Raw genomic sequence first — 27,782 nt, forward strand, 5'->3', positions numbered from 1 at the left:
CTGGACTCTCTCAAGCTTCTCCACATCCTTTTTGAATTGTGGAGCCCAAAACTGGACGCAGTACTCCAGCTGTGGCCTCACTAAGGCTGAGTACAAGGGGAGAATGACGTCCCGGGATTTGCTTGAGAAGCATCTATGGATGCAAGCCAGCGTTTTGGTCGCTTTACTAGCCGCAGCATCGCACTGCAGGCTCATGTTCATCTTGTGGTCAATGATGACCCCCAAGTCTCTTTCTTGCATAGTGCTAGCCAACATAGCACTGCTGAGCCTATAAGGATGCTGCGGGTTTTTCTTCCCAAGGTGGAGAACCTTGCATTTATTGGTGTTGAACACCATCAGATTCTTGTCCGCCCACTTGCTGAGCCTGTCCAGGTCAGCATAGCTATGGCGACATAGCGTCTCATGTAGACACTCCCAGTGCCTGACCTCAGGGCAGTTAACTTGAATGCTCTTTGCCTCAGTTTGCTCCTCTGTAAAATGGAAATCTGATCATCATTTCCTTGCTCGGCAAATCAGCTAAGGATTTAGGAATGCAAACTGCTATGGCAAAGCTGATTATAATTATTTTTCCTCATGCAGCTACCCAGAGAGAAGGATCAATATTCTCTGTTTAACCGAGTGAATGTTCATGACAGTTGAAGTGTCAGTATCTGTATGAATATGAAGACTTGCCACTCCCAGCACCCCCAGATTTCTGTAGCAGGCATGAGGAGCACCTGTCTGACTTTACTGGAGGGGCTGCAAGATTGGCATTCCAGGCCATCACTTATGGGGATAGCAGCAAGCTGGGGTTTGCAGCTGCTACCATAAAATTGACCTGAGCTCTTGCTGTGGTTGTTGGCACTAAAGAATTGATGGTCTTGTTTCTTATGGTTGTACTGGATGGAGAACTGAAATGACTACACAGCATTCCTCCCTGGGAGTGAGGTGGGTGAAGTGTGAGCATTCTTGACTTCTCCAAGTGGTTGAGGGATGGGATGAGGTGATGCTAGTGGCTGTTCTTGATGGACAAGTCCCTCCAGTGGTTTTGATGACTGCAAAGGAAACAGGCTTGACTCACACCCTGCAGTTGTGCAGGCAAAATTATTCCTTCCCTCTCCTGCCATTGGTACCAGGTGGAGAAACATTCCTTTGTGCCATAGGATACAGTAGAGTCATCACTCCTGGTTTCTCTTCATGATGCTGGGAGGTGGAAGGCTGCTGACCCTGGCTCCTCCTCCTGGCTGCAGAGGGTGTGGTCTTAATAGTGCCAGTCCTCTTCAGGAGGTGAGCTTGGGTAAGGGTTGTGCCCCCTGGCTCCTTTTTATGGTGGCTATCTGAGGTGAGGTGGGCCTGCATCCCAAGGCCGTGTTAGGAAAGAAAGAAAGAAAGGGGATGTTGAATTGTCACTACATTTCAAACCCCTGCAAGTCACTGGTGAGATTCCAGGTGATGTCCCTTGGACCAGAATGTGCTGTATTAGTATTTTACACCCTAGTGTATATTTTACCCTAACTCTGTATTCAAGGCTGATTCATTATAAGCTTCATAAGGTAGGCTGACGATGAATGTGGAAGAACTTCTAATGTGCTGCTCCCAGCTGCATTTACAGAGTGTGGGACACCAGGAAGGGGCTCACAACCCTCATCAGGAACACATCTAGGTTGTGAACCTGCTTTGGTGTGTTGGGGAAAACTTGTCCCCGGGTTCGTTAGGCGGAGGCTCAGACGATCAACAACATAAGTTTAAAGACTTGATTTATTAAAGAATGAATTCTGAACAGACAGCTGCCCCAAGAGGAAACTGTCTGTTGTTCTACTTCGCGCAGCTTGATTATATAGCAAGTATGATATAGGAAGTATGACATCATATGCATAGTAACAGATACATCAATCTATTTAATAGCCACACTCTTTCTATACTCGTATCCTGTTTTTACTAAACTAGAATTGTTCCAGTTTGTGCTTAGCCTAGCAGTTTGGGGTCATGCCCTTTGACTTCCTCATAGTTTCAGCTGTGTACGTGACCTGCTCGCTTACACATAATGGCGATTGACTCCGTTCTGTTCCCCTTCATTCCCCCCTTTGATCCTTCAAAAGAAGGATCACTCTATTTCTATCTGGCACAGGTCTGTCCATAGTTTCTCCTGTTTTATCTCATTTTCCTTAAATTCTACCATCATTTGTTTTACTGTTTCTTTTGATATTTTTGAGATAGTTTGTTCAGCCTTCTTTACACACAATTTTACGCAACATAAAATTAGTTGTGCTATTACATATAAACTTAAGCCTAAAATTAAAATCATGCATAATGCAGACATTATCTTCCCCAGCAGCCCTTTAAACAATCCTCTAGGATCTAACCAAGCAAACCAATCTGCTGAAGAATCTTTAGGAACAAAGGCTACTTCAGCAGCCTTGGCAGCATGAGCTAAGGCATCATTCACTTGCTCTTCTACTAACTTAAAAGTACTATTTACATAGGTACAACATTCCTGCCCTATTACAGCACAGGCACCCCCTTCAGACGCTAATATGTAATCAATAGCCAATCGGTTTTGTATAACCATCTGTTGTAGATTGTCCTGGTTTTGTGCTACAGTCTTTATGGCATTTCCTAAACTGGTTATGGCAGTTTCGGTTTCTAGGGCTAATACTTCAACCACCGCTTGTAGTCGCAGGGTATATCTTCCCACACAGGAAATGGTGGGGCCGGTTATAAGCGGAATTATCCCCACTACTGAACATCCGATCAGCTTTCCTACTGTTAAGGGATTCTCTAAAGTAGCTCGAGCAGCTTGTTCTTGACTTGACAGGTTAGGGCTTTCCCTCCGATTTCTGAGGCAACCTTGGGGTAAGGACTTGGTTATTCTTACTGCTGGAGTTAACCAAGCTAAATAGCAAGACCCAAACCAGCCAGGTGGTAGCTGGTGGTAAGCTTTTGTACCACATGCCCAATAGGTTCCCTTTAAAGCCATCCAGCTGGATAAGGTTTTTTTATTTTCATTATACTGGTCGTTGTAAAGAAAGTTAGACATGTGATGACCCCAACCCCCCACAGGACTAGATCTACCTCAAACATTTGTTGTTGGTATGGGTGTGCCATTTTTATGACAATGTCCTCCTATTAGAGAGCAATCCCACACAGTAGTATTTGGTAGCCGTATTGATTTACAGGTTATTGAGCCGCCAGTGGTTGATTGATCATATGGGTTATACTAACTTTTGAAACTTTTGCACCATGTTCTGTCTTTGGTGTGATTATTCATCCAAACTCCATTACCCATATCATAGTGGTTACAGTTACTATGCCCCACTGAATAATTTCGCTGTTGGGAGTAGTTGCGTACCCAACACATTTCTCCCTGTTGAGGTGTCACCTTAAGGTACTTGGCATCATTCCAAGTGGCATTGTTTGGGTCTGCCCACCACACAGTTAAATTTAGAAGGGTTAAAGGTCGCGGTATTATTAGAAATCCTTCGTCATTAGTTCTGGGGATAAGTCCACAGACCCAACAATCAGAAACATTTAAGGCCAAAGTAACCCTTTTCAGGAACTGTAAATACACATTTGCATTTGCCATAGCTAGTACCACTAACGTTAACATCAACAGCTTCATTTTGTTGAATTCTGTTGGCAGGTATTGTTTGGCTTGCCTCTGCAGGCAATTCTTCTGGATTATGTTGTCACTTGCTTCACTGTATGGAAGATTTCTTTTACTGAAATCGTTGTATTTGGTTTATTTTTTCTTCGGATGCAGGTTGTAGGTATGAGGGGGCTCAACCCGGCGAGCTGCTTCAGCGCTTACATCAGGGAGACCTTCTTCCTCATCAAATCCAGTTCCTGTTGGAGTGGGATTTAAATCCAGCTGAGTCGGTTCCGGGTCGATTTGTTCTACTTCTTTTGGCATTAAGGTTCTTCTGCAATGAGATGCATGGATCCAGGCAGACTTTCCATTTACTTTTACAGCCATATTGGTGGTTAGTAAGACTTGATAAGGTCCATTCCATCTAGGCTGCAGACAGTTTTTCTGGTGAAATTCTTTTACAAGGATCCAGTCTCCAGGGCTTAGAGAATGGCAAAGAACATCAGTAGGCACGGGTAAGGCTGCACTGACCTGTGGGAACAAAGCTTTAGCAGTTTTCATGAGTCCTCTGCAATAATTTAACACATTCTCATGGCCTTCCAACAGGCTTGCTGCTTTTTGTTCATTGATAGGGTGTAGGCCTACATTCATCAGTCTACCAAACAAAATTTTGTATGGCGTCAACCCATGTTTTCTATTTGGCATGTTTGTGAGGTGCATCAGTGTAATTGGAAGAATGTCAGGCCAAGAAAGCCCAGTTTGCTTGCAAAGTTTGGGTAATTTGGATTTAATATCTCTGTTAAGACGTTCAACCTTTCCTGAGCTTGCTGGGTGATAAGGTGTATGGAATTTCCATGTAAACCCCAATGCCTTACTTAATACTTTCTGAATTTGCAAGATAAAATGTGGCCCTTGATCTGAGTCTACCGTGAGGGGTATGCCGAATCTTGGAATTAATTCAGTTATTAATTTCTTTGCTACAGAGACTGCGTCTGCCCTTCTGGTAGGGTAGGCTTCTGTCCATCCACTGAAATGGCATATTACAACCAGAACATGCTTAAACCCTTTGCTAGGTGGGAGATCAATGAAATCTATCTGCAAGTTCTGAAATGGTCCATAGGACCATGGAGTAGCACTGGCCTGGACATGTGTTGGTTTACTAATTCCATGTTGAAGGCATATAGCACAGGTTTCCGATACCTTTTTTGCTTCTGCATAAATGGCGGGTGCATACCAGTACCTCAAAATGTTCTCAGCTACCCCACTTTTGCACGCATGTCTCATTTCATGGGACACGTAGGCAAGCGGAGAGACAAGGGTTTTTGGGGCAATAATGCGCCCATCTGGAGACTTCCATAGGGTATCAGAATGTAAAGTACAGCCTGCTGCAAGCCACGCACGCTTTTCAGATTCTGGAGCTGCATCTTGGAGGAGAGAGATATTAGATAGTGAAAGATTAAGAGTTGCACATAAGGAGATAACAAGTGGGGTGCCTTAGAGGGCGGCACGCTGCGCGTGTTGATCTGCACAAGCATTTCCTTGCTTTATCGGATCAGAGCCTCCTCTATGAGTTTTGCAGTGTATAACAGAAATCTGTTTAGGGAGTAAAATAGCATCTAACAAGGTGTTAATTAACGGAGCATGAGAAATTGAGGACCCTGCAGAGGTAAGGAATTCACGATGCTTCCAAATCTGACCTGTGGAATGGCACACTTTAAAGGCATAGTGAGAATCAGTGTAAATATTAGCAGACTTATTTTTAGCTAGAATACAAGCATGGGTTAAGGCTATTAGTTCAGCGGGTTGCGCACTATGGATACCAGGGAGACTGTGAGCTTCAATGACTGCATGTGGTGAACATATGGTGAATCCTGCACAAAGTTGCCTAGTCACGTCTCTTTTGCATGAGCCGTCTACGAAAAAAATACAATCAGGGTTAACTAGAGGTGTATCTGTGAGATCTGGACGTGGGGTAAATACCTGATCTGTCCGAGCAATGCAGTCACGATCTAACAAGTGAGTATCTCCATCGTGCGGTAAAGGTAAAATAGAAGCAGGATTTAAAACATTACAACGAACAATAGTAACATTATTGGCAGTTAAAATAGCGTGCTCACAAGAAGATAACCTTTGAGAGGACAAGTGTTGAGTTTTTCCACTGTTTAACAATGCAGATACAGCATGGGGAACAGCAAGGGTAAGGGGAGATCCTAACACTATAGCTGTTGACTTGTCTAAAAACAATGCAGCGGCAGCTACAGCACGCAGGCAGGGTGGAAATCCTTGTGCAACAGGATCAAGCAAGGAAGAAAATAAGCAATTGGTTTGTGAAAAGAACCAAAAGGTTGAGTCAGAACTCCAGAAGCAACACCTTCTCTTTCATGACAGTACAAAGTAAAGGGCTTATTGTAGTCAGGGCGTCTCAATGCTGATGCAGAGGCTAGGGCTGCTTTTAAATCAACAAACACCTGTTCGTGGTGTTCGGTCCATGGGAGAAGGTTATCAGCGGAATCGTCTCTAGTAAGCTCGTTTAAGGATTTTGCCAATAAGGGAGAATTGGGTATCCATTGTCGACAATATGAAGCAGAGCCTAGAAACCCTCTGAGTTGTTTCTTGGTAGTAGGTTTGGGGAGAAAAAGAACGGCAGACATGCGATCTGTAGTTAAATGTCTATGCCCCTTGGAGATTTCGTGCCCCAAACATATAACTTTTGGCTGGCAAAACTGCAACTTAGCTTTGGAAGCTTTGTGACCTTGTTGGGCTAAACATTTTAGAAGGTGAATTGTATCTGTAACACAGGCGATTTCAGTTTCTGAAGCAATCATAGGATCATCAATATACTGAATGAGTACTGAGTTGCAAGGTAACGTGATAGTATCTAAATCTTTCTTTAGCGCTTGAGAAAATATGGAAGGGCTTTCAGTAAACCCTTGAGGCAATCGTGTCCATGTATATTGCCTTCCTTTGTAAGTGAACGCAAACAGAAATTGGGAGTTAGGGTGTATTGGGATAGAGAAGAAAGCAGAACATAAATCAACAACAGAAAAGAAAGCAGCAGAGGCAGGAATCATGCTGAGGATAGTAGAAGGGTTTGGCACAACAGGATGAGAAGGAATAAACAAATTGATTAATTTTTCTTAAATCTTGTACAAAGCGATAAACAGGTTTTCCGTGCTTGTCTAATTTTCCAGGTTTCTTTACAGGTAGGATAGGGGTGTTACAGGGGGAGCGAATTGGAATTAAAACACCCTGTTGCAACAGTGCATTTATAACTGGGGCAATACCTTCCTCAGCTTCTCGGGAAAGGGGATACTGATCTACTGCAGGAAAAGGTTTGCGTGTATTATAAGTCAATTGAACTGGCTCAATATTTAAGAGCTTCCCCGTTTCATTGAGGTGGGAAGCCCACAAGGACTCGGGAACATCCGAAAGAGATGGTGAGTTGGAAGAGTTACCATCTATTTGGTTATTCTCAGGGTCTGTAGAGAACAAGAGCATTAAAGTTTGGGTCTGATCAGAGGGCAGATCTAAATACACACCCTCAGGGGCACAGCAGATTGTGGCACCCAATTTACACAACAAATCTCTTCCTAATAGATTTACCGGAGCAGTAGGACTTAACAAGAAAGCATGTTCAGCAGACAATGGCCCAATTTTGACTGTAGCTGGACTAGCATATTTATGCGGAATGATTTGTCCCCCTACTCCAATTGCATTGACTGTTTCATTGGTGGGTATTAGTCTTTCAGCTTCTTCATATTTTATAGTAGACATAGAGGCCCCTGTATCTACAAGGAAACTATGAGATTTGTCATTAACAGTCACAGTTACACTGGCATCTTTAGAGGTTTTGATGACAGAATGCAGCGCAGCACATTCTGGAGACACAGAAGCCGTGCTGAATAGTCAATGAGTAGGGCTTGAGGGACAGGAAACAGATGGGCCATTACACTGGGGCCGGTTTGGGCAATTAGTTTTCCAGTGTCCCTTTTGTTTACAGTAATTACAAACGTCGTCAGGACGCAGTCCACGTTGGAAACGCAGCTGAAAAGGAGGTACATTTGGTCTTGAGTTAACTTGTGAATGAGGGTTTTGATCAGATGCTGGGGCCCCAGGATTAAAGTTTTTGCGAGGTTGGACATGTGGGCGAGGACCAGTACGCTGTTTTTGTTCTAAGTCTTGGATTTGCAAAGCCATAAGGCTAGTTTTAAGTTCTTTTCTTTTTTCCTTTTCTGCCTGCTGTTGTTCCCATACATCTACACAAGCCTGAACAATCTCGGCCATGGGTTTACCCTTCTAGCCCAGGACTAATTGCTGTAGTTTATCTTGTAGCTTTGGTTGTAAATTCTTTACATAAGTGGTAACTATTAACCCTCGCATATTTTCTGCACCAGGATCAATGCCAGTATGTCTTTGAATTGCTGCACAAAGTCAATTTTGAAAATTGGCTGGATGCTTGTCAGGATTTTGTTTGCAATTTTCTACCTTTGTCCAATCTACATGATTCTGAGCTACTCTGGTAATGGTGTTTAACAGAGTAGCCCTTGCATTTTGCAAATCTTGCAATCCCTGATTGTTCTCGTAATTGTAATCATTTTGTGGCCATGGAGTGCCGTTCTGTATGTTTCGGGTTTCAGCAATAAGAAGCCGCTTTTGCTCTGGATTTAAAAGACTGTTTAAAAGCCAGTCGACATCAGACATGGTGGGATCATAGATATTAAAAACTTGTTGCAACTTTTCTCTAAAGTCTGAGGGACTTTCTCTCAGTTTTGGAAAGGTATTGCAAAAGGTGGTGATGTCACTAGCAGTCCAAGGAACATGAACAATAGACCTTTGGCCACCGTGCATTTGAGGGTGGGTACTGTCGCAATGGGCAGAGAACAGTTGATTTAAAATACTGAGGGTCTCCGAAGGTGGTTACAATCAATCTTCCTCCCTCTTGGGCATATAGGGTTATTACAGTCTGCCCATGTGGACCCCTTTCGATATTTTTAACGTCATATAATGGTCTTAATTCAGACTTTAAATTTTTCTTAACATCACGGACAGTGGGCAGGTCATCCTCATCTGAACTTGGTCAGTAGAAGGTGGAGGAGAGAGGGGAGCAGTTGGTGTTTTAGCAGAATTTTGTCTGGCACTGCTTTCAGAGGTAACGGACCCCTCTGCAGGAACTGGAGGTGGAGGTGAAGGAGCTTGACTGGGTACCCAGGAGTCTAGCAAATCTTCTGTGTCTTCCGGAGTGGTGGTAGCGTTGGGCGCCGGAATACTGGGGTACAGTTTTTTATAGGTAGGAGGATCAGGTGGGGGAGTGCTAGGGCTGGATTTTGCCTCTTTTAAAGTAGCCAATTGTTTTTTCAATTTTTCGTTTGAATCTCTGAGACTAGCCTCAATTGGTTTTTGTTTTCTTTTAGAAGCTTCACTATCCCATAGGTACCAATATTCCATTTGCTTTGGCTTGGGTATTTCTAAGAATCCCCTCAGGTAATTTAATTTGTCAGGGTCAAAGGTTCCTTCATCAGGGAACTGTAACTCGGGGTTTTCATAGGTATACACATTCCAAGCATGTGCCAATTTAACTAAGCGCTTTTGCTTCTTGGAACCCAATTGAGTTCCATAAGTCTTACACATATAACCCAAGGGTGTTTTTGGGTCTGGGCAAGAGGATCCCTGACCCATTTCTTTTGTCTTCAGTTAAGGAAGAGAACGGGAACTTAAATATAATAATTGTAACCAAGGGTAGTACACAAAGCTTTCATCAGAATCCTTTATACACTTCTGTGTCAGCCCTGTATTGGACAGTAAGGCTGTATCAGACCTTTGCTACCACCTTGCAGATGTGTTAAACAGTGGATGCATCTACAAGAGACGCTTTACTGCGCAGTAGAGCTAGTTACTGCATAGTAAGCATCTGCGTCTACATATGCTGGCCCTTACTGCACAGCAGTTTGTTCTACTTGGCAGTTAATTTGCTACGTAAAAATGCAAGTAGCAAATTAACTGCCAAGTACTTTCTGTGCAGTACAGCAGGTGTAGATGGCTGATAGGGAGCAAATTTGTTCCTGGTCAGGTGGGCAGCAGGAGCCAGGAGATTGCTCCCTGCCCCGAGGAGGTGCCTGCTGCCTGGTTGGGGACAATGTCCCAATGTCCCTGCTCTGCAGTCGTGGAGATTGTTCCCAGCCCCAGCTCCGCTATTGTGGAGCAGGGGCAGTAAGACTATGATCTCCACTGCAGAATAGGGGCAGGGAACAATCTCTCTGCCCTCACTCCAGGATCAGCAGAGTGGAGCTGAAAACAATCTGCCAGCCCCCATTCTGCAATTGTGGAGCAGGGGCAGGGTTGCTCACTGCTGCTGGGGCAGGGGGACATTGTCCCTGCCTGGGCTTCACCACCAGAGCCCAGCCCAGCAGCAGGCAGCTCCTGTGGGCAGAGACCAATCTCCCAGCCTCCACCAGAAGACAGCTGTCTCCTGGCCCCATACTCCCTGCCAGCCCCTGGGCTAGGGCTAGAGGGGGCAGGAACAGACTGCTGCCAGGAGCAGCAAATCTACTCCCGAATCCCTTCACATGTAGATGCCTGCTCAGGGTGGGTTTACTCTAGAGTAATTCACTCCAGTGTAAACCCACCCCACAGCATTTGCATGTGTAGACATACCCCAAAGTGAAGAAAGCAGACAAGGGCCACACTGGGTAACTGTTGAAATGAGGGGGAGTCATATTCTATTACTGAGTACCGTTCACTATAACAACCTTTCATTGATTCCCTACCCATTGACAGCTGTGATGTGCTGGAGAATGTGCAGGGATCTGTTCCCATGGCTGGTCACAGTAGGCCTCTCTACCAGTTGTTTAATTATCTTGGGCAATCATCCCTGTTAGAGGTGTCATTACTAGGGGTGTGCGAAGCAGGCCCTATTCGGTTCGGATTTGGATTCAGCCTGAATCGGGGACAGTGATTCAGTTCGTTGATTTGGATCACTGTCCCTGATTCAATTTGGCTTAATCCAAATCTGAAAATTTGATGCTGATTCAGAGAGTCAGTGATTCCGCCATAGACACAGCTTTAAATGTTTTTTCTATATACCTTGAGGTACCAGCATGGCTCATGAATGCTGCAATGCTGGGACAGATGGAACATCCCACAGGAGTGTGGGGGGCCTCCTCACATGCTTGGAGGCAAACCTGGAAGTGGGGCAGCACGCCACTTCTGGGTTCGTGGGGCAGCACGCCAGGTCCCCCACCCCAGTGCCCCTCTGGCTCAGCAATCAGCTGTGGGGGGACCCCAGGTGCCCCCCAAGATGCAGGAGGCACCAGTCACCAACCTGGGGAGGCGCGGGGGGGCCCTCTGCATGCTCTTTAGCAGATCTGGAAGTGGACTGGAGGTGCTTTTGGTCTACTTCCAGGTCTGTTGCTGAGCATGCTGTGGAGCCCCCCGCACTTCTGTGGGACACTCCATGCACTCCAGCATTGCAGCATTCACAAGCCACTTGCTACCTAGAGGTATGTAGAAAAAACATTCAAAGCTGTGCCTATGTCCGAATCTCCAAATCTTTACAAATCTCTCTGAATTGATTCGGAGGGTTTCAATTCAATTCAGAGAGATTAAAGGGGGTCCTCTAATTTGATTTAGATTCAGAGATTCAGCCACCAAATCTCTGCCAAATCGAATCATGGACCGAAGCTATGCACAGCTCTAGGCATTACCAGCTGTGTCTATATGGTGGAAGCTGAAACAACTGCAGCTGTTTCCTAATCTAAGCACAGTGCAGTAGTACGAAAGAGAAAAAAACGTTCAAGGAGCCTTTTTCCCTTACATGCCCCTCCTTGGGATGCACAAGATTGCTTCAGACAAGCACTGCTGGATGACAGGGACAGTTTTGATGTCTGCTAGAAATCCTGTTGTACTACCTTGCTGCCACACTGTGCACGGCCACACCTTCAAAGGGCAAATGAGGTCTCAATAGCATATAGATTCGGCCTGTGCAAAGCAGGTAGTATTTGCTTTGGATTCGGCTTCGGCTGATTTGGGGGACAGCGATTCGATTTGGTGATTTGAATCGCTGTCCGGAATTGATTCAGCCAAATTTGATTATGAGATTCGGCTGCTGCTGAATCTCTGAATCACGCAGGCCCATCCCCTGCCCGCTCTCCCAGCCTGGCAATGACTGCCCCACCTGCCCCAGCTCCTGGCACTTTGAAAAAAAAAGCCCCAACTCACCAGGTGCTGCCAGGCAGGGGGGCAATCCCTGCTGCCCCCCCCCCACTGCCTCATGCTGCATGGGGGGCTCTGCATGAGCTCCCGACTCCCGCCTGTTCTCTCAGCCCCCCCCACGGCTGCCCCGCCTGTCCCAATTCCGGCTCTCCCAAGAACCCTCTCCCAAGAAAACCCTGGACTTGTTGGTTCCTGCCTGGCGGGGGTGATCCCTGTGGCAGAAATGCCACCGTGGGTGCCCCTCTGCAGAGATCTGTCTCCACCAGCCTGGGAGGCTGCTGTTGAATCCCTCAGTGCGGGAATCTCCCACCTTGTCTACATGACAAAAGCCTGGCACCTGGGAGGCGGATGCTCTAGTCACCTGGGCAGGGGGGAAAGACCCGGCCCTGCGGGGGCCCAGGTAGCCAGGGATGCTTGGCAGATTGGTCGGCTTGTGGCCAGTATTGGCAGCTTCGATTGGACTGGGCTGCTGAGGTCAGAGAGGTTATTTAAGGGCTTGGTCCAAGAAGAAGGGGCAGTCAGCCATTAGCCATTAGCCATGCGGTCATCCAGGTGAATCTGAACCTGGCTCTCTCCTCACCACCGCATGCTCCAAGAGTGCCCTGCCTCCAGAGGAAACAACAACTACCTCTGGATGATGCAAGTGAGTAAGCTACTAGTGATCCGATTAGATATTTAGCTTCAGTAACTCAGATGCGTGTTTAAACGGCTACCTCAGCCACCCTGGTTTGCTCTATGGGATTCCTTTGATATTCCTGTAAGATTTCTATGATATTGCTCTACCTTTTACCCTGTTTTCACCCTACCCCCTATAATCAATAAAGTTCTCCTTTGTGACCGGCGTGGGAGACTTATTGAGGGGTGGGTCTAAATTATGCCAAGGAGGCCCCTTAGGTCTGTGGACTAAGGGAGACTTTCCTAATAAGCCCCTGACTTGGGGAAGTGCCCCAAGTGCTTGTATTGGGTCTAATACCCATCGGACGATCAGGCCTGCGTTCTCCAAGGCGCGCAGAGCCAGAAGTGAGTCCAGAGCCTTGGATGGTGGCAGCGGGACCCCCAGGCTAGCGGGTGTGCTCCAGGGTAGGGGTCGGCCGGACGGGAGGCACCCTAAGGGAGGCACTCGGAGCCTGGAAGGTGGTCGGGCGCAGGGAGGTGGGCGGCTCAACGCAGGAGCGCCCCCTACTGGCCCGCCACAATCCCCACTGCCCCACTCTGCATAGAGGCTCTGCATGAGCCCCCTGAGGCCGCTGCAGGAACTGGTGAGTTCGGGGTTTTGTTTTTGGTTTTGCTCTTAAAGGGCTGGAGCTGGGGTGAGTGGGTGGGGCAGCCATAGGGGGCTGGGGGAGGGGTCAGGGGGCTCATGGCACAGCCCTCCACATGGCATGGGGCAGTGAGGATCACTCCCTGCCCGGCAGCACCCAGTGAGACCCCCATGGTCTCCTACTTACTAGCTCCGAGTCTGGCTCCAGCTCCCAGCCACAGCAGGTGGTGACTGCCCGAATCATTGAAGCTCTCTGAATCTTTTCTGAATCGATTCAGAGAGCTTTGAATCGATTTGGACCTTTTTATTGGTCCCCTGATTCGATTTGGATTTGGAGATTTGGCTACCTAATCGGGCCGAATCTCCTCCCAATTGAATCAGCACTCGAAGCTTCGCACAGTCCTAATATAGATGTGTGCAGAGCTCCGGTAATCCATGGTTTTAGTGAAGGTGGTTGTCCGTCTATAATCCCATATTATTGCTGTTTTACACATAATTATATCTTGATATGACCTGTTCACATTAGTTGACAAGATAAAAAACCTGCATTCTGAAAAGTCAGTAGCAGGAATGAGTCATTTCAACCCTTGTAGCAGTTTAAGTGTAACAAACAAAAAAATCATTTACCTTTTTCCAGTTGTGCTTTGTATAAAACTCCTGTAGCTTTATCACATTTCACAGGAAGTTCAGGAGATTTGAAATTTTGCTTTTTAAATTTTGTAATTTTCTTTCCTACAAATAAAAGTAAAAATGGGATCAGAGAAACTTTCATTGCACCAAGGAGGAAGAGGACCCTGCTACCCTTTGCATTAACCATTTTCCAGCAGGGTTGAGGTGGCACCTAATAGGTTAGATATAATCTGGCCCCTTGTTGGTTCAAGGGGGGAATGCAGTGCAGTATTGCACGCTACATCTTGCCACCATATACCCAATGGAAGTTGTTGTTTCTAGGATGAATAACATTTCAAGACTCCTAAGTCCAGCTGCATGATAGTGGAATGAAGATTCTATGGAATAACATGGGCAACAGATCCTGGGTATACATGGTGGGGTGGATATTACAAAAGACTAGTAGACCTGGGGCAATTTGCCATGCACCGGAGTGCACATGCAGGGGCATTTCCTGAGGACAAATAGCAGCAGCACAACTATTTGCTGCTGCTATTTGTCCTGGGGAAATGCATGTGAGCACTCGTGGGGACATATCCTATGTGGTTCATGTTGTGCTGTATTTGGAGAAGGCCTGAAAGTTAGCTGACTCAGGAACTATTAGTCCAAGAAGGAGCAAATTTTTCAGCTTTTTCCTCAATCAAGTTAGCAGCCCTTCCTATTTAAGCAGGGGGCTCTCGGCCCCTCGGCTGATCCTTTGTCACAATAATACAAAAGAGCTGGCCTATAAAAACACCCAGCATCCAAACCACTAACAGTTTTATGGGACTTGAATTTTACAGGGAAACTGAGTAGATGGGAGTGCAGGCTCTTGGGATCAGATTCAATGTGCTTCTGACAAGAAACGATGACTTAAGAGGAGGGCAGCACTCACTGGCATTTCCAGGAAATCTTATGTTTTAACCCCATGTCCATGACTGCAGTTTAGACAAAACCTATTTTAAGGCAGAGGCTCAACAGGTAGATTTCTGGTTCCCAAAGTAGCTGTTAGATGGCTTTAATAGTGAGAAATGTGGAGCACTCTGTTCCACTTGCAATTAGTAGAAATGCAGTGACCCCTGTCAGTGCCTCACTGAACTGAGCCTACAGCCTAGGTGGAATAGGTTCATTACTGTACATCCTGCGTGCCAGTTTAATCAAGCCTAGTAGAGGAAGGTCAACCTACCAGCATGCAAGAGCTCAGCAGTGATATCTTAACATAGGGCAAGGGGACCCAAATCAGACTTATGGTTCATGTTACTGGAATCCTTTGAAGTGCTGGCCTTTGCATGTGTTGTATCCACACTCCTTTTTGGAGCTGACTGGTGTCTGGGCTCAAGAAGCACTGAACAGAATGGAGAAAGAGAGAAATCTGTTCTGGACATTTTAATAGCTCAGTTTGGGCAAGAGGGACTCTGTACTGTATGTAGCTTATTTTGTACGTCCCCTGCCCCTACCCCGTAGATGGGACAGAAAGTGGACTGCTGGATCCCAGCTGAAATCCAGAAGCAGTTAAGAAAACCTCAGTTGTCATAGAAGGTAAAAGCTCAGTGGAAGGGCCAAGAGGTGGGACCCTGAGATCCATGCTCCATATAAATTGGGCTGGGCTTTTAAGGTTAAGGGCTATTACCATGGCAGGGCACATGAGAAGGGACTCTTGAATTAGAGATAAGGCAGCACTGTGAAATATAGTCCAGCTGTTGGGCCTCTCCAAAGTATGAGTGGGCTCAGTTCAGCGGTGTTGGACTGGCCCAGGATAGTGGTAAGGGCCAGACAGATTCAGATGAGGGTTCACATTCTGAATTCTTTTAGGAGCACTGGCCCCTGCAAAGCTCTTATCAGGAAATTTGGTTCAGAAAAGTCCCTTTTTATTTTGAAAGAAGCAACATGAATGTATGCTTATGTCAAGAACAATGGGTTATATCCTCAGCTAGGTGAATAGATGCAGCCACACACGCTTATACCAATGGGTGTGTTGGTATAATAACAATGACTAGCCAATTGATCTGATTTTGGAGGCATAGAAGATTAACCTTCCCATTGTATAATTTGTAAAGAGGGATTTACCCAAAGGTGGTGACAAAGGCAGAGAATTAAACTCCACAATTGCAAGAAGAGACTTGAGGAAAGAATTTGAGATACCAATTTACCATTTTATCCCGCTGCTTGTCCCTAGCACAGACCAAGCAGTGGGGGTCAGAGAGGGCAGACCCTGCCACAGTGGCCTGGGGGCAAGTGGGGAATTAATCCACTCCCTGCCCGCGCCTGTCCCACCTCCCCACCCTCCCCCAATGGGCCCTGCTAGTGGCATCTGCTCCTGCCCCTGTCCAGCCACTGGAGTGGCAAGGGGGGTGATCATGACAGTGGAACACGGAAGGTTGAATTAAACCCCTCTCTGGCCAGTTCAGCCCAGACTGGCCACGCCCCATCCAGTACACCTTCCCTGGCACTGAGGGCATGCTCTAGCACCCCTGGGTTCCTGGCCTGAGCAACTGCAGGCATACGATCGCATTTCCTCGGTCCATAGAAAATGTCTGTGTTTTATGCCACATAGGTGGGATGGGTTTATGACTGTACATCCTGGATGGCAGTTTAATCAAGGCTAGGAGAGGAGGGTCAACCTATCACCATGCAGGAGCTCACCAGTGATATCTTAACATAGGGCAAGGGGACCCAAATCAGACTTACGGTTCATGTTACTGGAATCCCTCGAAGCGCTGGCCTTTGCATGTGTTGTATCCATGCTCCTTTTTGGAGTTGACGGGTGTCTGGGTTCAACAAGCACTGAACAGAACAGAGAAAGAAAGAAATCTGTTCTGGACATTTTAATTGCTCAGTTTGGGCAAGAGGGACTCTGTACTGTAGCTTATTTTGTATGTCCCCTCCCCGGTAGATGAGACACAAATTGCACTGCTCTGTCCCAGGTGAAATCCAGAAACACTTAGGAAAATCTCAGTTTTCACATAAGGTAAATGCTATGGGGAAAAGTCCAAGAACTTTGCGGGGGCTGAGCATACTCTCACACATACTTCACCCCACCCCCCACCCAGCAGCTAAGCCTGTGTGGGAAGGGGAGAAAGGAGGAAGGTTCAAGGCTCCTGTGGTGAGGGAGGGAGCAGGGCACAGGCAGGGGCAGGGGCTGGGGTGAATGGGCCCCCAGCTGGGCTGGATGGTGGGACGATTGGAGCCCATTTTAAACTGAATAACACAGCCCCCCATGCCCCTAGCATATTAGTAAGGTGTCCAGTTTCTTTTAACTGGAGAAAAGTCTGTGCCCCTCCCCCTTTCAAAATCCTAGATCCACCCTCTGTGCAGCACCTCCTGCACCGAACTCCCAGCTTCATTCCAGGGGTTGAGGACCTGAGCTGCCCAAGCGCTCCAAAGGTCCTACTCCATGCACCAGCCTGTGCACTATGTCTCTGGCCGCACGCCAGAGGTTGCAGACCTGAGCCGCCTCACACTGCTGCCAGGGTCTGGATGCCATGCTGCACACCAAGAACCTAGCTGCTGGAGCTGTCCACCATTCTCCCGACAGAAGTCTTCAGGGGTGCTTCTGGGCTACTGCTTTGACCTGCTGAGCAGCTTCTCTCTCCTCTCTGTCCCGGCTGTGTTCCCCTCATGCTGGGTATGCAGCTCCTTTTATACTCTCCAGGGCTCCACCCCTGAAGTCTTCCAGGCCTGAGTGTTGTAGTCTTCAATCAGGTCTGGGTGGGGGAGCTCCTCTCCCCCTCCCTTCAGGAAAGGGGCATGACTTATCTCCTCTTGCTGCCTCCTGATTGGTGGATGGACTCCACCAATCAAAACAGCAAGTTTTCACGCCTAGGACTCAACCCAAGCTCCAAAAGGCAAGCCTGCTACACTTGAAAAGGAGCCCTCTCAGCCCTAAAGTGCATATTCGTCCAAGTCATCTGATGCACATTTCTGCAATGACTTTATCAGCTTAATTTTAAAGGATCTTTAACCCTTTAAGAAAGAATAAATTGAAACATTTGAGAGACACAAGGGGCACCTATACACATCACAGGATTTACTCCTCATTAAATTAAATAGATTTATAAAATTTAAACTTGTTTATTTTGGAGTGTCACATCAGTGTTTGCACATTCTAGGTTTTCAAACAAATTAAGCTTTGAATCATAGCATCAGTGTTTGCTCGTACTAGGTTTTTGAATGAATTAAGCCTGTGTTTATTTAGTTTAATTACCACGTGCGTCCCACCACTGGGCAGGCAGGGGCAAGGCACAGCCCAGCAGTGGCAGGCACGTGGCGTTGCACCACTCCCAGGGTAGCTGCAGCGGCACACAAATCCCAGTGCACAGCAGCATCCGCCTCCACCCCATGCACAGATTAGGGGGGCCACATGCCCCTAGGCCTCCACCAGGGTGTGCACAGTGGTGGAAGCCCCCCTGTACAATCTTTTTAAGTACCCCAAGGGGTATGCATACCCCCTGTTGACAATCACTGGAACAGAGGAATGTTGGGGGTGGAGTAGATCTGGGCAAGGAGGAAGAGTCTGGAGATAAATGCAAGGTGGGTGGGTGGGGCGGTAGAGACAAAAGAAACATTTTGAACAGAATATTTCAGAAGTCTTGAGAGATTAGTTTCTGAGTATAGCCTCTTCATTGATTTGAGATCTAGTGAAGGAAAGGTTTTCCCTTCTACCATACCAATTATGGAAGCAGGCTTGCCAGGCCATAAGAGAGACCCTGTTTGGGAATACACCTGTGGGTAAGACATGCATGCATACAAAATGCAAACAGTGGAACAAAGAAATGCACCTGGTTGTCCAAATGAAACAACATCATGAGAAGTGCTCCTTCTCAAGAGGAAGCTGCTTTGAAACATGTCTAAATATGCAGGATCTCCAGGTTAGTAAACATTCTAATTTCATACTTCTTTCTTTCTTAAGGACTGCCTGTCTTCCCTGTCCTTATCTTTTGGGTGGAGTTCTAGACTACTTAAATTTTTATTAAAATGTTTGAGCAAAAATATAGTTGTTACTTTATGGAACTATCATATTTTTAATGCAGTTGTGATGTCAAATAATGGCTGAAATATGCAGATCTTTCTTTTACAGTTTCACTTCTAAAGTAATACTGGGTGCAATGAGTAATACTAAATGAGCAGTACTGAAGTCACTGGGTTGACTTCTTTTGTTCAGGAGGATCAATGATCAACATACAGGATTCTGACTATCCATCTTCAATATCATCATCACAATCTAGTTTCAGAGTTATCTGCTAATGATACCAGTGTTCCAGTCAAATAGTATATTGCCTGTAGCAAAAAGAAAAAAAATCTGTCATCCAGAAACAACCGTGAATAAGTTTGTAAGAAAACCCAGCAGATTAAAGCAAGAGGTAATCGGGGTTTGAAATACAAGGGGGGGGGCGGGGATGAGCACCCCCATAAGAGATGAGAGCCCCCCTTAAGTCCCCCCATGGAAGATGAGAGCCCCCAGCCTGCTTCGTGCCTTTCTAAGCAGTTCAGGCAGTGGCGGTGGCTCCTTCTGGCTGCCATTGCTGCAGACCCCCGCCAAGATTCGGAGTGTAATTTGAGCCCTGGAGGTGATTGATGAAAACATTGCTCCATTTGTTTATGCAACAAACTCTCCTTTCCTTGTGGTTGAGAATGCACACTTCATTGACATGTTTCAGTCGCTACCAGGGATTCTGGTTTTCTAATTTTAAAAAATCCCCAATTTTCAGTTTAAAAAAAGTAACCCAAAATTCACATTTTTCCATGATTAAAATGAAACACCATTAATAGAAACCAGGATCCCTGCTAATAACATATGGTTGCAGTGCTCATTTGATGCTCCTCTTAGCCAGACTTCAGTGCTCCAGAAATAAAGGCTAATGTTGCTGAAATTGCAAAAAACTTCCATAACAACCACTTTGTAGCAGCTGCTCTGAAGAAAGCAGGAGGAACCAAATTAACTCTCCCACAAGGCGTGCAATGAAACTCAGCAGTGGACTGTTTTGAGCGATATATTGAGAACTGGCCTAATCTGATAACAATTTGTGAACAAAATTGTGACAAAATAGATGGAACTGTCATAGCCAAAGTTCTCAACATGGGGCTAAAGAGAAGTATAGAATGTATGTTGACTATCAGGAAGCCTATTTCTGTAGCCTTGAACCAAGTGCAGGGAAATCTGTTTTATTGCTGATACTGTTGAGATTTGGAAGGAATGAATAGTGTGTACCTTCTAAAAATAAAATGTACATCTATCTCTGAATTGTGCGTAATATATACAGCAAAAATTTTGTTATCCAGCACCTATGAGGAATGAGGGGTGCCGAATAACAAAATATGCCAGTTAATTAAGAGGCCTGAATAGGCGTCTTTGCCTGTTCCAGCTGGTGCTCCTCCTGCCGCGTCTGGGGCGTTGCTGACCCTCCCGCCGCATCACCGACCCTCCCACAGGTCCTGAGGGACAGGGAAGCGGACCCCATGGAGCCTGCTATGCCCCGGGCCATGGGGGCTCAGCAGCGCAGGCTGCTTTGTCCCGGGCTGTGGGGGCTCAGCACAACCGGAAGTGCCACAGTGGGCACTTCTGGTTTCACTTTACCTTACAAGCCAGCATGCCGGTTAATAGAACATGACAGCTTGTAAGGTGCTGGTTAACAGAGCTTTTACTGTATCAAGGTTATATCAAACAACAAGAATGCACTTTTTATAGAAAACAATGATTAAATCGAAGCTCCCTGACCAGTGATTTAAATCGTGATTTGATTTTATTTAAATCAAATTCTCCCCGCTGTGAATTGATAGAAATGACAACGTCCACACTGGAGGTAAGAGGTGGTCCAGTACTGGCAGAGAACTGATAGAAGTGTGGCCTGCTGGGTAGTGTTTGCATTTATTTAGGGCCTTGGACAAGGACCCACTAGAGCAGAGTGGGCTTGTGAGTCCCATCTCCACCCTGTTAGTGCTGGTAAGGGCCTAGTGGTCATCACGTACACCCTGAGAAATTATGCAATTGTGCCCATGCATAATTGCATAATTTTGCATAATTTAAGTGGCAGGCTCTGTGCCTCCACCTTTGTGGAGTTCCCAGCACTCCAACTGGGAGCCTCATGATGTGGAGGCAGAGCCATGTGACTGGGTAAGTGGGGAGGGGAGCTCCTGCCTGCAGGTGCGGGGAGTGGGTATGGGGTTTGAGGCTGGGTATGGACCACATGCCATCGAGTCAGGCAGGCTCCATGCCTCCGCATGGGGAAGCGCAAGCCCCTGCACCCTGGGAGTGTGCACAGCTGCAGGGAGTCGGCCCCTCCCTCCTTGGACCAGCCACCAATGGCCCCATACTGCTCCTTGCTGGGGCCCTGTGGCTGCACATTCTGGCCCTGGGCCCCAAGTCTCACACACCACCAAGCTGGGCAGCAGTCCCAGCCCTGCCCAACTTCTTCCCTCCCTCTCTCCCTATAGGGCTTCATCCCCCCTACCCACCCCCCTAATATTCCACCATTTAAAAGCATACAGCATGCAAAATACATACTGTATATTGAAGATAGGCAATGCTATCTGTAGAATCACTTACACAAGAGAAATGTAGTACTTTATTGATCAAGCTTAATTTAAAATACTAATGGGAAGGACTTTGGATAATACCAAATGTTTACATGCTTGAGAATTTGCAATTAAATAATCTCTCAGAGACATGAGCTCATTGTGACATAATAAAGTTGTGTTTTTTTTTAAGTAGTCAGAAATTTAAAAAAAAATATATTAAAACTGTATTTGAACTTAAAAAAAAACAAACATAACTCCTACTCCCATGGGAAAAGATCTAGTTTTTGGAAAGTTGTTCTTAGAGTGAAGATTTTTTTTGATCTGACATTTACTAATGAATCAATTCATGATACCCCCCCCCCACCAGAAAAACCGAGAAAGTGTAAATTCCTGAAATATCATCCCTAAATTGCATTCTGAAAGGAATGAGCAAAGATCTCTCAAGAACTGAACTTGCACATCATCAGAAAAGCTGAGGGGTTTCTCCCCTACTGTCCCAGCTGGCTGAGGTTCTGTATTGCAAGTAGGAGTAGATGAGGGCACCAGCCCTGGGTGCTGTCCGGGGGAGGGTGGGGGTGGTGTACCAGAATAGTGTCTTTGGGAGAAGTCCACCCAGTGCAGCACAGCACAGCAGCAGTAGCTGGTGGTAGGAAGATGCTGTTGCAGCAGCAGCAGGTGGGGTGGGTAAGACTGACCCTCTTTTCCTCTTTAGGGGGCTACATCCTACCAGCTCTTGGCACTCCTTCCCTCTACACTCTGGCAGGGTTTTCCCCAAGGCACAAATGTTGTTAGTTACCTCTCCTGAGGCTCCCAAAACTTCTGATGAAATGCTTCCATCTGTGGAGCAGTCTTGAGCCCTTTAATTTCTAGGGAACTCCCCTCCCACCTCAACAACAGGGTAAAAAATGAACTTTCCTGCTGGCAGCAGGAGCCTTCAGGCCTAGCTTTATGATGAGCTGCAGTGGGGGTGGCATTGGAAGGGTCACGTGCTAGTCTATTTTATATTCAGCTTCCTCCTCCCTCCCCCTCCCACATAAGACAGAAAAACTCCTAGGTATGGATTTATATTAATTTATTTAGAACACACCAAAAAAGCCAACAATTGTTACAAGTATAAAATCCTGGGACAAAATTTGCTGTACTGATAAAAAGGCACCATGGTCCCAAAGGAGAGCAGGCAGAATAAGTCCTATCAGGATTGTTGCCACTGCTGCAGCAGAAACAGAGCCTTCAGCCCTATCCACAACCACCAAACCTTGTGAAGAGTAGCCTGATTTAAAAGCAAGAAAGCCCATTCACTTGATACAACATGGTGTGAGAACAGCCAAGGCCTATCTTTAAGCAAACCGTATTTGAAATAAGGTATGTGTTTTTACTGTGATTAACCACAGGAACAAACTACCAAGAGTTGTGATGGATTCTCCCCTCCTCATGGCTTCAGATTAAGACTAAGATGCCTTTTTTTGGAAGATACACTTTCAGTTGGACACAATTTACCCATGAATTGAACCCAATAACTGGATCAAATTTAATAGCCTGTGATATCTGGGAGGTTATGCTAGATGCTCTTAATGGTTCATTATTACCTTAAAAGCTCACGAATGCACATGTAACCCTGCAGGATTCCTCCCTCACATATTTCAGTTTACATCTGTAACTGTATGTGTAGCCTGGGGATGGTTTTACAGCAGGGATTAAAAACAAGACTTAGCAGGCATGTCTACATGTGCATTTTCATGCTCAGTAGCCCATTTTACTGTGCATTAAAGTGCCACGTAAAAAACTGTGCAATTATACTGATGCACAGTAAAATAGGCTACTGTGCATTAAGCATCATTTAAAAACCATGCACATTTGTTACCGTGCATGAAAGCAGCCTAATGTGCATTTCTTTGTATCTCACATCAGAGGTACTAAATTTAAGGACAGAGTCAGAGGGGACTGGGCAGGGCTGTGAACTCTCAAGCAAAGGTGGTACATGTTACTAAACATAACTTGCTTTTCAACTTTGAGATGCAAAAAAAAAAAAAAGATGCATCATGCAGCAAGCTCAAATAATAATCTGGAACAGTACACCATCAATAAAATCTCAAAGGTAAATTCTCACCAGTTTTGGGCATGAAAGTTGATTGAGTAAGTATATTATTCAGAGAGTCAGATAGCTACATCCTTTTAAGGAAGAGAGTATAAATACAGTTACTTGAATCTAAGAGACAAGGCCATTGCCTCCCTCAGGACAGTACTATCAGTTCTTTGTTCCATATGAAATGAAATGCAACATAATGACTATTAATTTAAGTACCTACTCATTTGCCAATTCCCAAGCAGCCCAAGGACAAAGGGAATTAGCCAGTTTTGCTGCTAGTCCTTATTACCAGGTAAGTCATTCAGTAACATGACCTGTCAGTTATTAGTTCTACAATCAATGCACATACAAAAGTTAAAGAACAAAGCACTAAAAAATAACTTGCATAAATTAAGACTTATTTTGCAGAGAAGAGTCATGCAAGATGTTGGCATGGAGACTAGCAATGTTTTTGCTTAAAGCTGAATTTGAGAGCAAGATATGCTTTTGATTTTTACTACTACTTATAAAGCAAGGCTGTGATTAGAGGTCTGTGGATTTTTTTAGTTGGTATGGTATACCTTGAAGGGACACTGGAGATCTATCCAACACTGGCATTAACTGTTTTGGGGGTGGATTAACCTTGCTAGTTTCAAAAATAATAAAGTAACTATAACTAAAACTGGCAGCTACCCATGTACCACCAATATGTAAGGATGTGTGTATGTGCCTTTGATTAGGAATATATAAGGTAATGGTTACTCTTTCTTTCATTAAATCCTTGTGATAAAGTACTGTTTCTTCCCTACTGGTCTGCATTAATTTTTAAAAGCTGAGAAAGCAAGTAGGTCTCTGGCAGTCAGACCCTTCTTCTACTACAGGCATCCTAGATCCACACACACACTTGGAATTATATGCCAAGAAGACAGGGAGTAACTATTCATAGCAATCTTGTCCCACAGCAAGTAACATAATATGCACCTCTGCTCCACCTTCTTTTCCTTCAGCACAGATAAAAGACCATATTTAAATAACATACCACACATACTTTTCCTCCCTTCCAAAAATTAGCCCTTCAAAATTGAGGTGCATGTTTTAAGCAATGAAATATTTCCATTCTGAAACAGAGGCACAGGGATGCTGGAATGGCTGCTAAGAGCTAGCTCCTTCTGGCTGAGCAGGCAAAAGTTGCTGCCAGTTGGCTGCTGCTGCTAGTTAAACCTCCAGCTTTTGAATGAGCAAGAAGGGGGGAGGATGAGTCATGCTGATGGGCTGGCTGCTGCTACTCCTTGTGGCCAGAATGCAGCCATAACTCTGGAAAAAAGCTTTTTTTTGGCCCTTCATTTTGCCTTTCCCAAAATAAAGTGTGCACCTTACTTGAGGGTGTGTGGTATGCAATAAAATATGGTAACTGTGTTTTATAGAGGCTTCATATTTCAGGTTGCAGACATAACTGAGAGAGCCATCAAAACACAAGAAGGCTTTTCCCCAAACAGGGTCACTTCATGATCACAATATGCAGAACCATAAATAGTCAGTCATCACTACTCTTACACCCAAAGATCTTGAGAGTTCTTGAAACACTGTCTTCCAAATACAACACAAAGCTGGCCACCAAAATGGCCAGCCAGGCCAAACAATGAGTTCCCTCCCCTACCCACTTCCACAATGCCCAATTCTAAAAGGGTGCCAAACACAGCTGACTCCCACTGACCCAAACAGGATGTGTGGCTCCTTAGCACCAGCACTCTAGATTAGCTTGAACAATAGCATTGCTTCCCTGCTACCGTTCTAACATCAGCCTACCATTGCTACCACTGGCGGTCACATAACAGTGAGAAGTTTCTCAAACAGCCAAGTGTAGGTGGGGTCCTAGATGAAGAGGCCTGTATGACTCCATAACCTGAAAATCATGCTCTATCTATGAGCCTTCATGCTTATTCCTTTATCCATATCTTTTAAAATTTCTGCCAGTGCCATTGGTTCAAAGCTCCCTCCTGCAGGCTGGATACCTCTGAACTACACCAATGACCTCCAATTGATCACAGGATTTTGAGATCAGCCAAACATTGCATTGCCAACTTCTGCTACAGCAGCTTCAGCCTGAGATCAATGTGCACTAGTGTTCATAGAGAAGTAAGGCTGGAAGGGACCTCAAGAGATCATCTAGTTCAGTTAGTTTTAAATTTTGTCAACAGTCTCGTAGAACCCAGGCCTCACTCTCCGGATGCTCATGCGTATATGCTGGCACTCCAGAGGTATCGTTCCACTAGCTGACGTCGTAGAGCTGAGAGTCCGTGTTGCATATCGACGCTTTCTCCTTCCCTGCAATGAAAAGTGCGGAGCATCTTCTTCGTCCTCAACAGGAAACAATTCATCGACACTCGTGCCTTCATCTGATCGCACATCACTTCCATAAGTAGTTTCCTTTGATTCGCTCGCTGCTCTTTCATCTTTTGCCATCTTTCTGAAGTGGTCCAGGCATTGTACTTTTCTTCTCCTCTCCATTGCCTTCAACTCATTCGTATCTGCAACATCCTCATAGTACATTTTTCTTTCACTTCTTTGGTCTTCAAGAAACTTCCACTCTGTAGCAGTCATCTTAATGCCAGTGCACTCCTCCAGCTTATTTCTTATCACTGCATCTGTACAAAATATGTCAAACAGCTGTTCTGAACTCATGTTGAATTTGTCTGCCCTCTGCATAAATGCATGATTTTGCCTCTGCTTTCGTGTTTGATACAGTTTTGTGAATTCCTCGTACATTTTGAGAATAACTTTCTTTATGGTTTTGGTTGCTATGGTGTGCAAGTTGCAAAATAACCAGTGTTCCTGCAGAAGCTCAGCAAGCAATTGGGCTGCATCTTCCTTTGATCGTTGTGCTTGCCCAGCTCTTTTGGGCTGTAACAGGTACAACATGTTCTGAATGACATCTTTCTGCGTCGGCAGGGCTCCTTGGGCAAATCCTGAGGACTCCACATAATCAACGGCTCCTAGGGTTTTCTTTGTTTTAGCCCCAGCATCTGCTGACTCCATCCCGTCTTTCTTATCCTGCTAGTCTGATATAAACTGAAAGATAAGGATTAAAAGAAAATTTGCAGAAAGAACAAATGTCTACTTGCACGAGGACAGGCCTCCTTCAAACAAGTAAGTTCCAAGACAGAGGCAGCCAACCTATTTTGGCAGGCGCACCACAAGTTAAGCCCCGATGCCCCTCAAGTTCTTCTCTGCCCACTCCCCTGGAAAGAGGTATCTGATAGCTTGCACCCTGGGGCACAATGGAAGTGCACAGGACCCACAGGCTACACGCAGCAGCTTTCCTTTGGCATGTGTGACGCAAGTTGGCCACCCCCTGTCCTAATATATTGTCTTGTATAAGGACACCGTTGAAACAGCTCTCCTCTAAGCTCAGTCCATTTGGATGTGTGCAAAATAAAGCAATCCTGTTGGTCTGTGTAGCCTACGGGTTTACATTAGTTCCACGTTATTTGGGGGAAAATTTCTGAAATGCAGCCTCGTGATTGTTAAGTGCAAGCTGTTCCCAATTCCCGAAGTGGAGAGAACTGAGCGCATCCTCACCAGCTTCCATGCTAGTCTGAGTGGTGCCCTGCATTTGCCCGGGGCCTGGATGATCTGATGCAGGAGCCACAGGTGGACTCACTGCAATGACTGTGAACCCCATCGCGCTGCCTGTGCCACCTCCCCTAGCGCCTGCCCCTTGAGAAGGAAAGATTCAACTTTCCCCTGTTAAAAGTCAAGGTAACTTCACACGACCTCCCTGGCCTGGCTCTGTGCCAGCAAGACCCAGCCTTAATGACAAGGAACTAATCTGAGCAGGGGATGCCTCGCTCTGGCCCAGGGAGGCGGTGGGGAGCGCCTGACGGGCAAACCAGCCCGTGACCCCCTGGCCGCACCGGCCAAAGCCGTGCCAGGCATCCCCAGGGCCGAGGGATCACCGGGGCGGCAGCTGTCACTCGCTGCCAGCCCGGCCCGGCCGCACGGGGAGAGGCGGCCGCGGTAGGGAGGCGACCCCGGGAGGTGGGGGCCGGGCGCGACTCGAGGCCGGGCTCATCCGGGCCTAGCGCGCCCGGCGCTGCCGCCCGGTGCCGTGGCGGGGGCTGGGCCCGGTGTGTCACAGTCCCGAGGGGGCCCGGCCCGAGCCCAGCCCCCGGCAGGGCGCCCCGCCATCTTGGAGGGGGGTCTGGGAGCCTGCGCACCAGGGCCAGGGGAGAGGACGAGGTTACCTCCGCCATCTTGGAGCGGGGCCCGGCCCGACTTCCGGAAACACCCGTCTTCGCCGCCGCTCTGCCCGATCCTCTCTATGGTTTCTAGCGGAAGTGCCTCTCGTCTCCATGGCATCGGTGTGGCTTGTCTTTCCGCCCGACTCTATGGGCGTGACGTAACACTCCCTCAGCCGGGGCCATGTGGGAGCAGCGAGAGGACGAGACGTAAGAGACCCGCGCCAGAGCAATACAGCACCCCTCCCCGTTTGCATTGGGTGGTGCCGGGGCGGGGCTACC

At 46.5% G+C, this 27,782-nt stretch overlaps 1 protein-coding gene across 4 annotated transcripts; it reads right to left on the minus strand.

Annotated features, from left to right (window-relative positions):
* Positions 1–1,723: 1,723 nt before the first annotated feature.
* On the minus strand, positions 1,724–27,731 carry LOC102571525 (syncytin-2). Of its 4 annotated transcripts, none has more exons than XM_059730836.1 (4): positions 27,507–27,731; positions 16,371–16,466; positions 13,662–13,766; positions 1,724–4,096 (listed from the first exon to the last, which is right to left on the minus strand). In XM_059730836.1, the coding sequence occupies exon 4, from the start codon at positions 3,014–3,016 to the stop codon at positions 2,084–2,086; it is 933 nt and encodes a 310-aa protein (XP_059586819.1). In that variant the 5' UTR covers positions 3,017–4,096; positions 13,662–13,766; positions 16,371–16,466; positions 27,507–27,731; the 3' UTR covers positions 1,724–2,083. The 4 variants fall into 3 exon arrangements, with proteins under 4 accessions (XP_059586819.1, XP_059586820.1, XP_006276177.1 ...); XM_006276115.4 differs by lacking the exons at positions 1,724–4,096; positions 13,662–13,766; positions 16,371–16,466 and adding an exon at positions 22,253–26,331 and having other exon boundaries at positions 27,507–27,701; XM_014598732.3 differs by lacking the exons at positions 1,724–4,096; positions 13,662–13,766; positions 16,371–16,466; positions 27,507–27,731 and adding exons at positions 22,253–26,331; positions 26,842–27,404.
* Between the last annotated feature and the right edge of the window lie 51 nt (positions 27,732–27,782).

The sequence above is a fragment of the Alligator mississippiensis genome, chromosome 7 (genome assembly GCF_030867095.1).
Source record: "Alligator mississippiensis isolate rAllMis1 chromosome 7, rAllMis1, whole genome shotgun sequence".
Taxonomy (NCBI): Eukaryota; Metazoa; Chordata; order Crocodylia; family Alligatoridae; genus Alligator; species Alligator mississippiensis.

Coding starts and splice junctions, on each gene's coding strand:
- LOC102571525 (XM_059730836.1), bottom strand. CDS start 3,016: ATGTCTAACTTTCTTTACAACGACCAGTATAATGAAAATAAAAAAACC.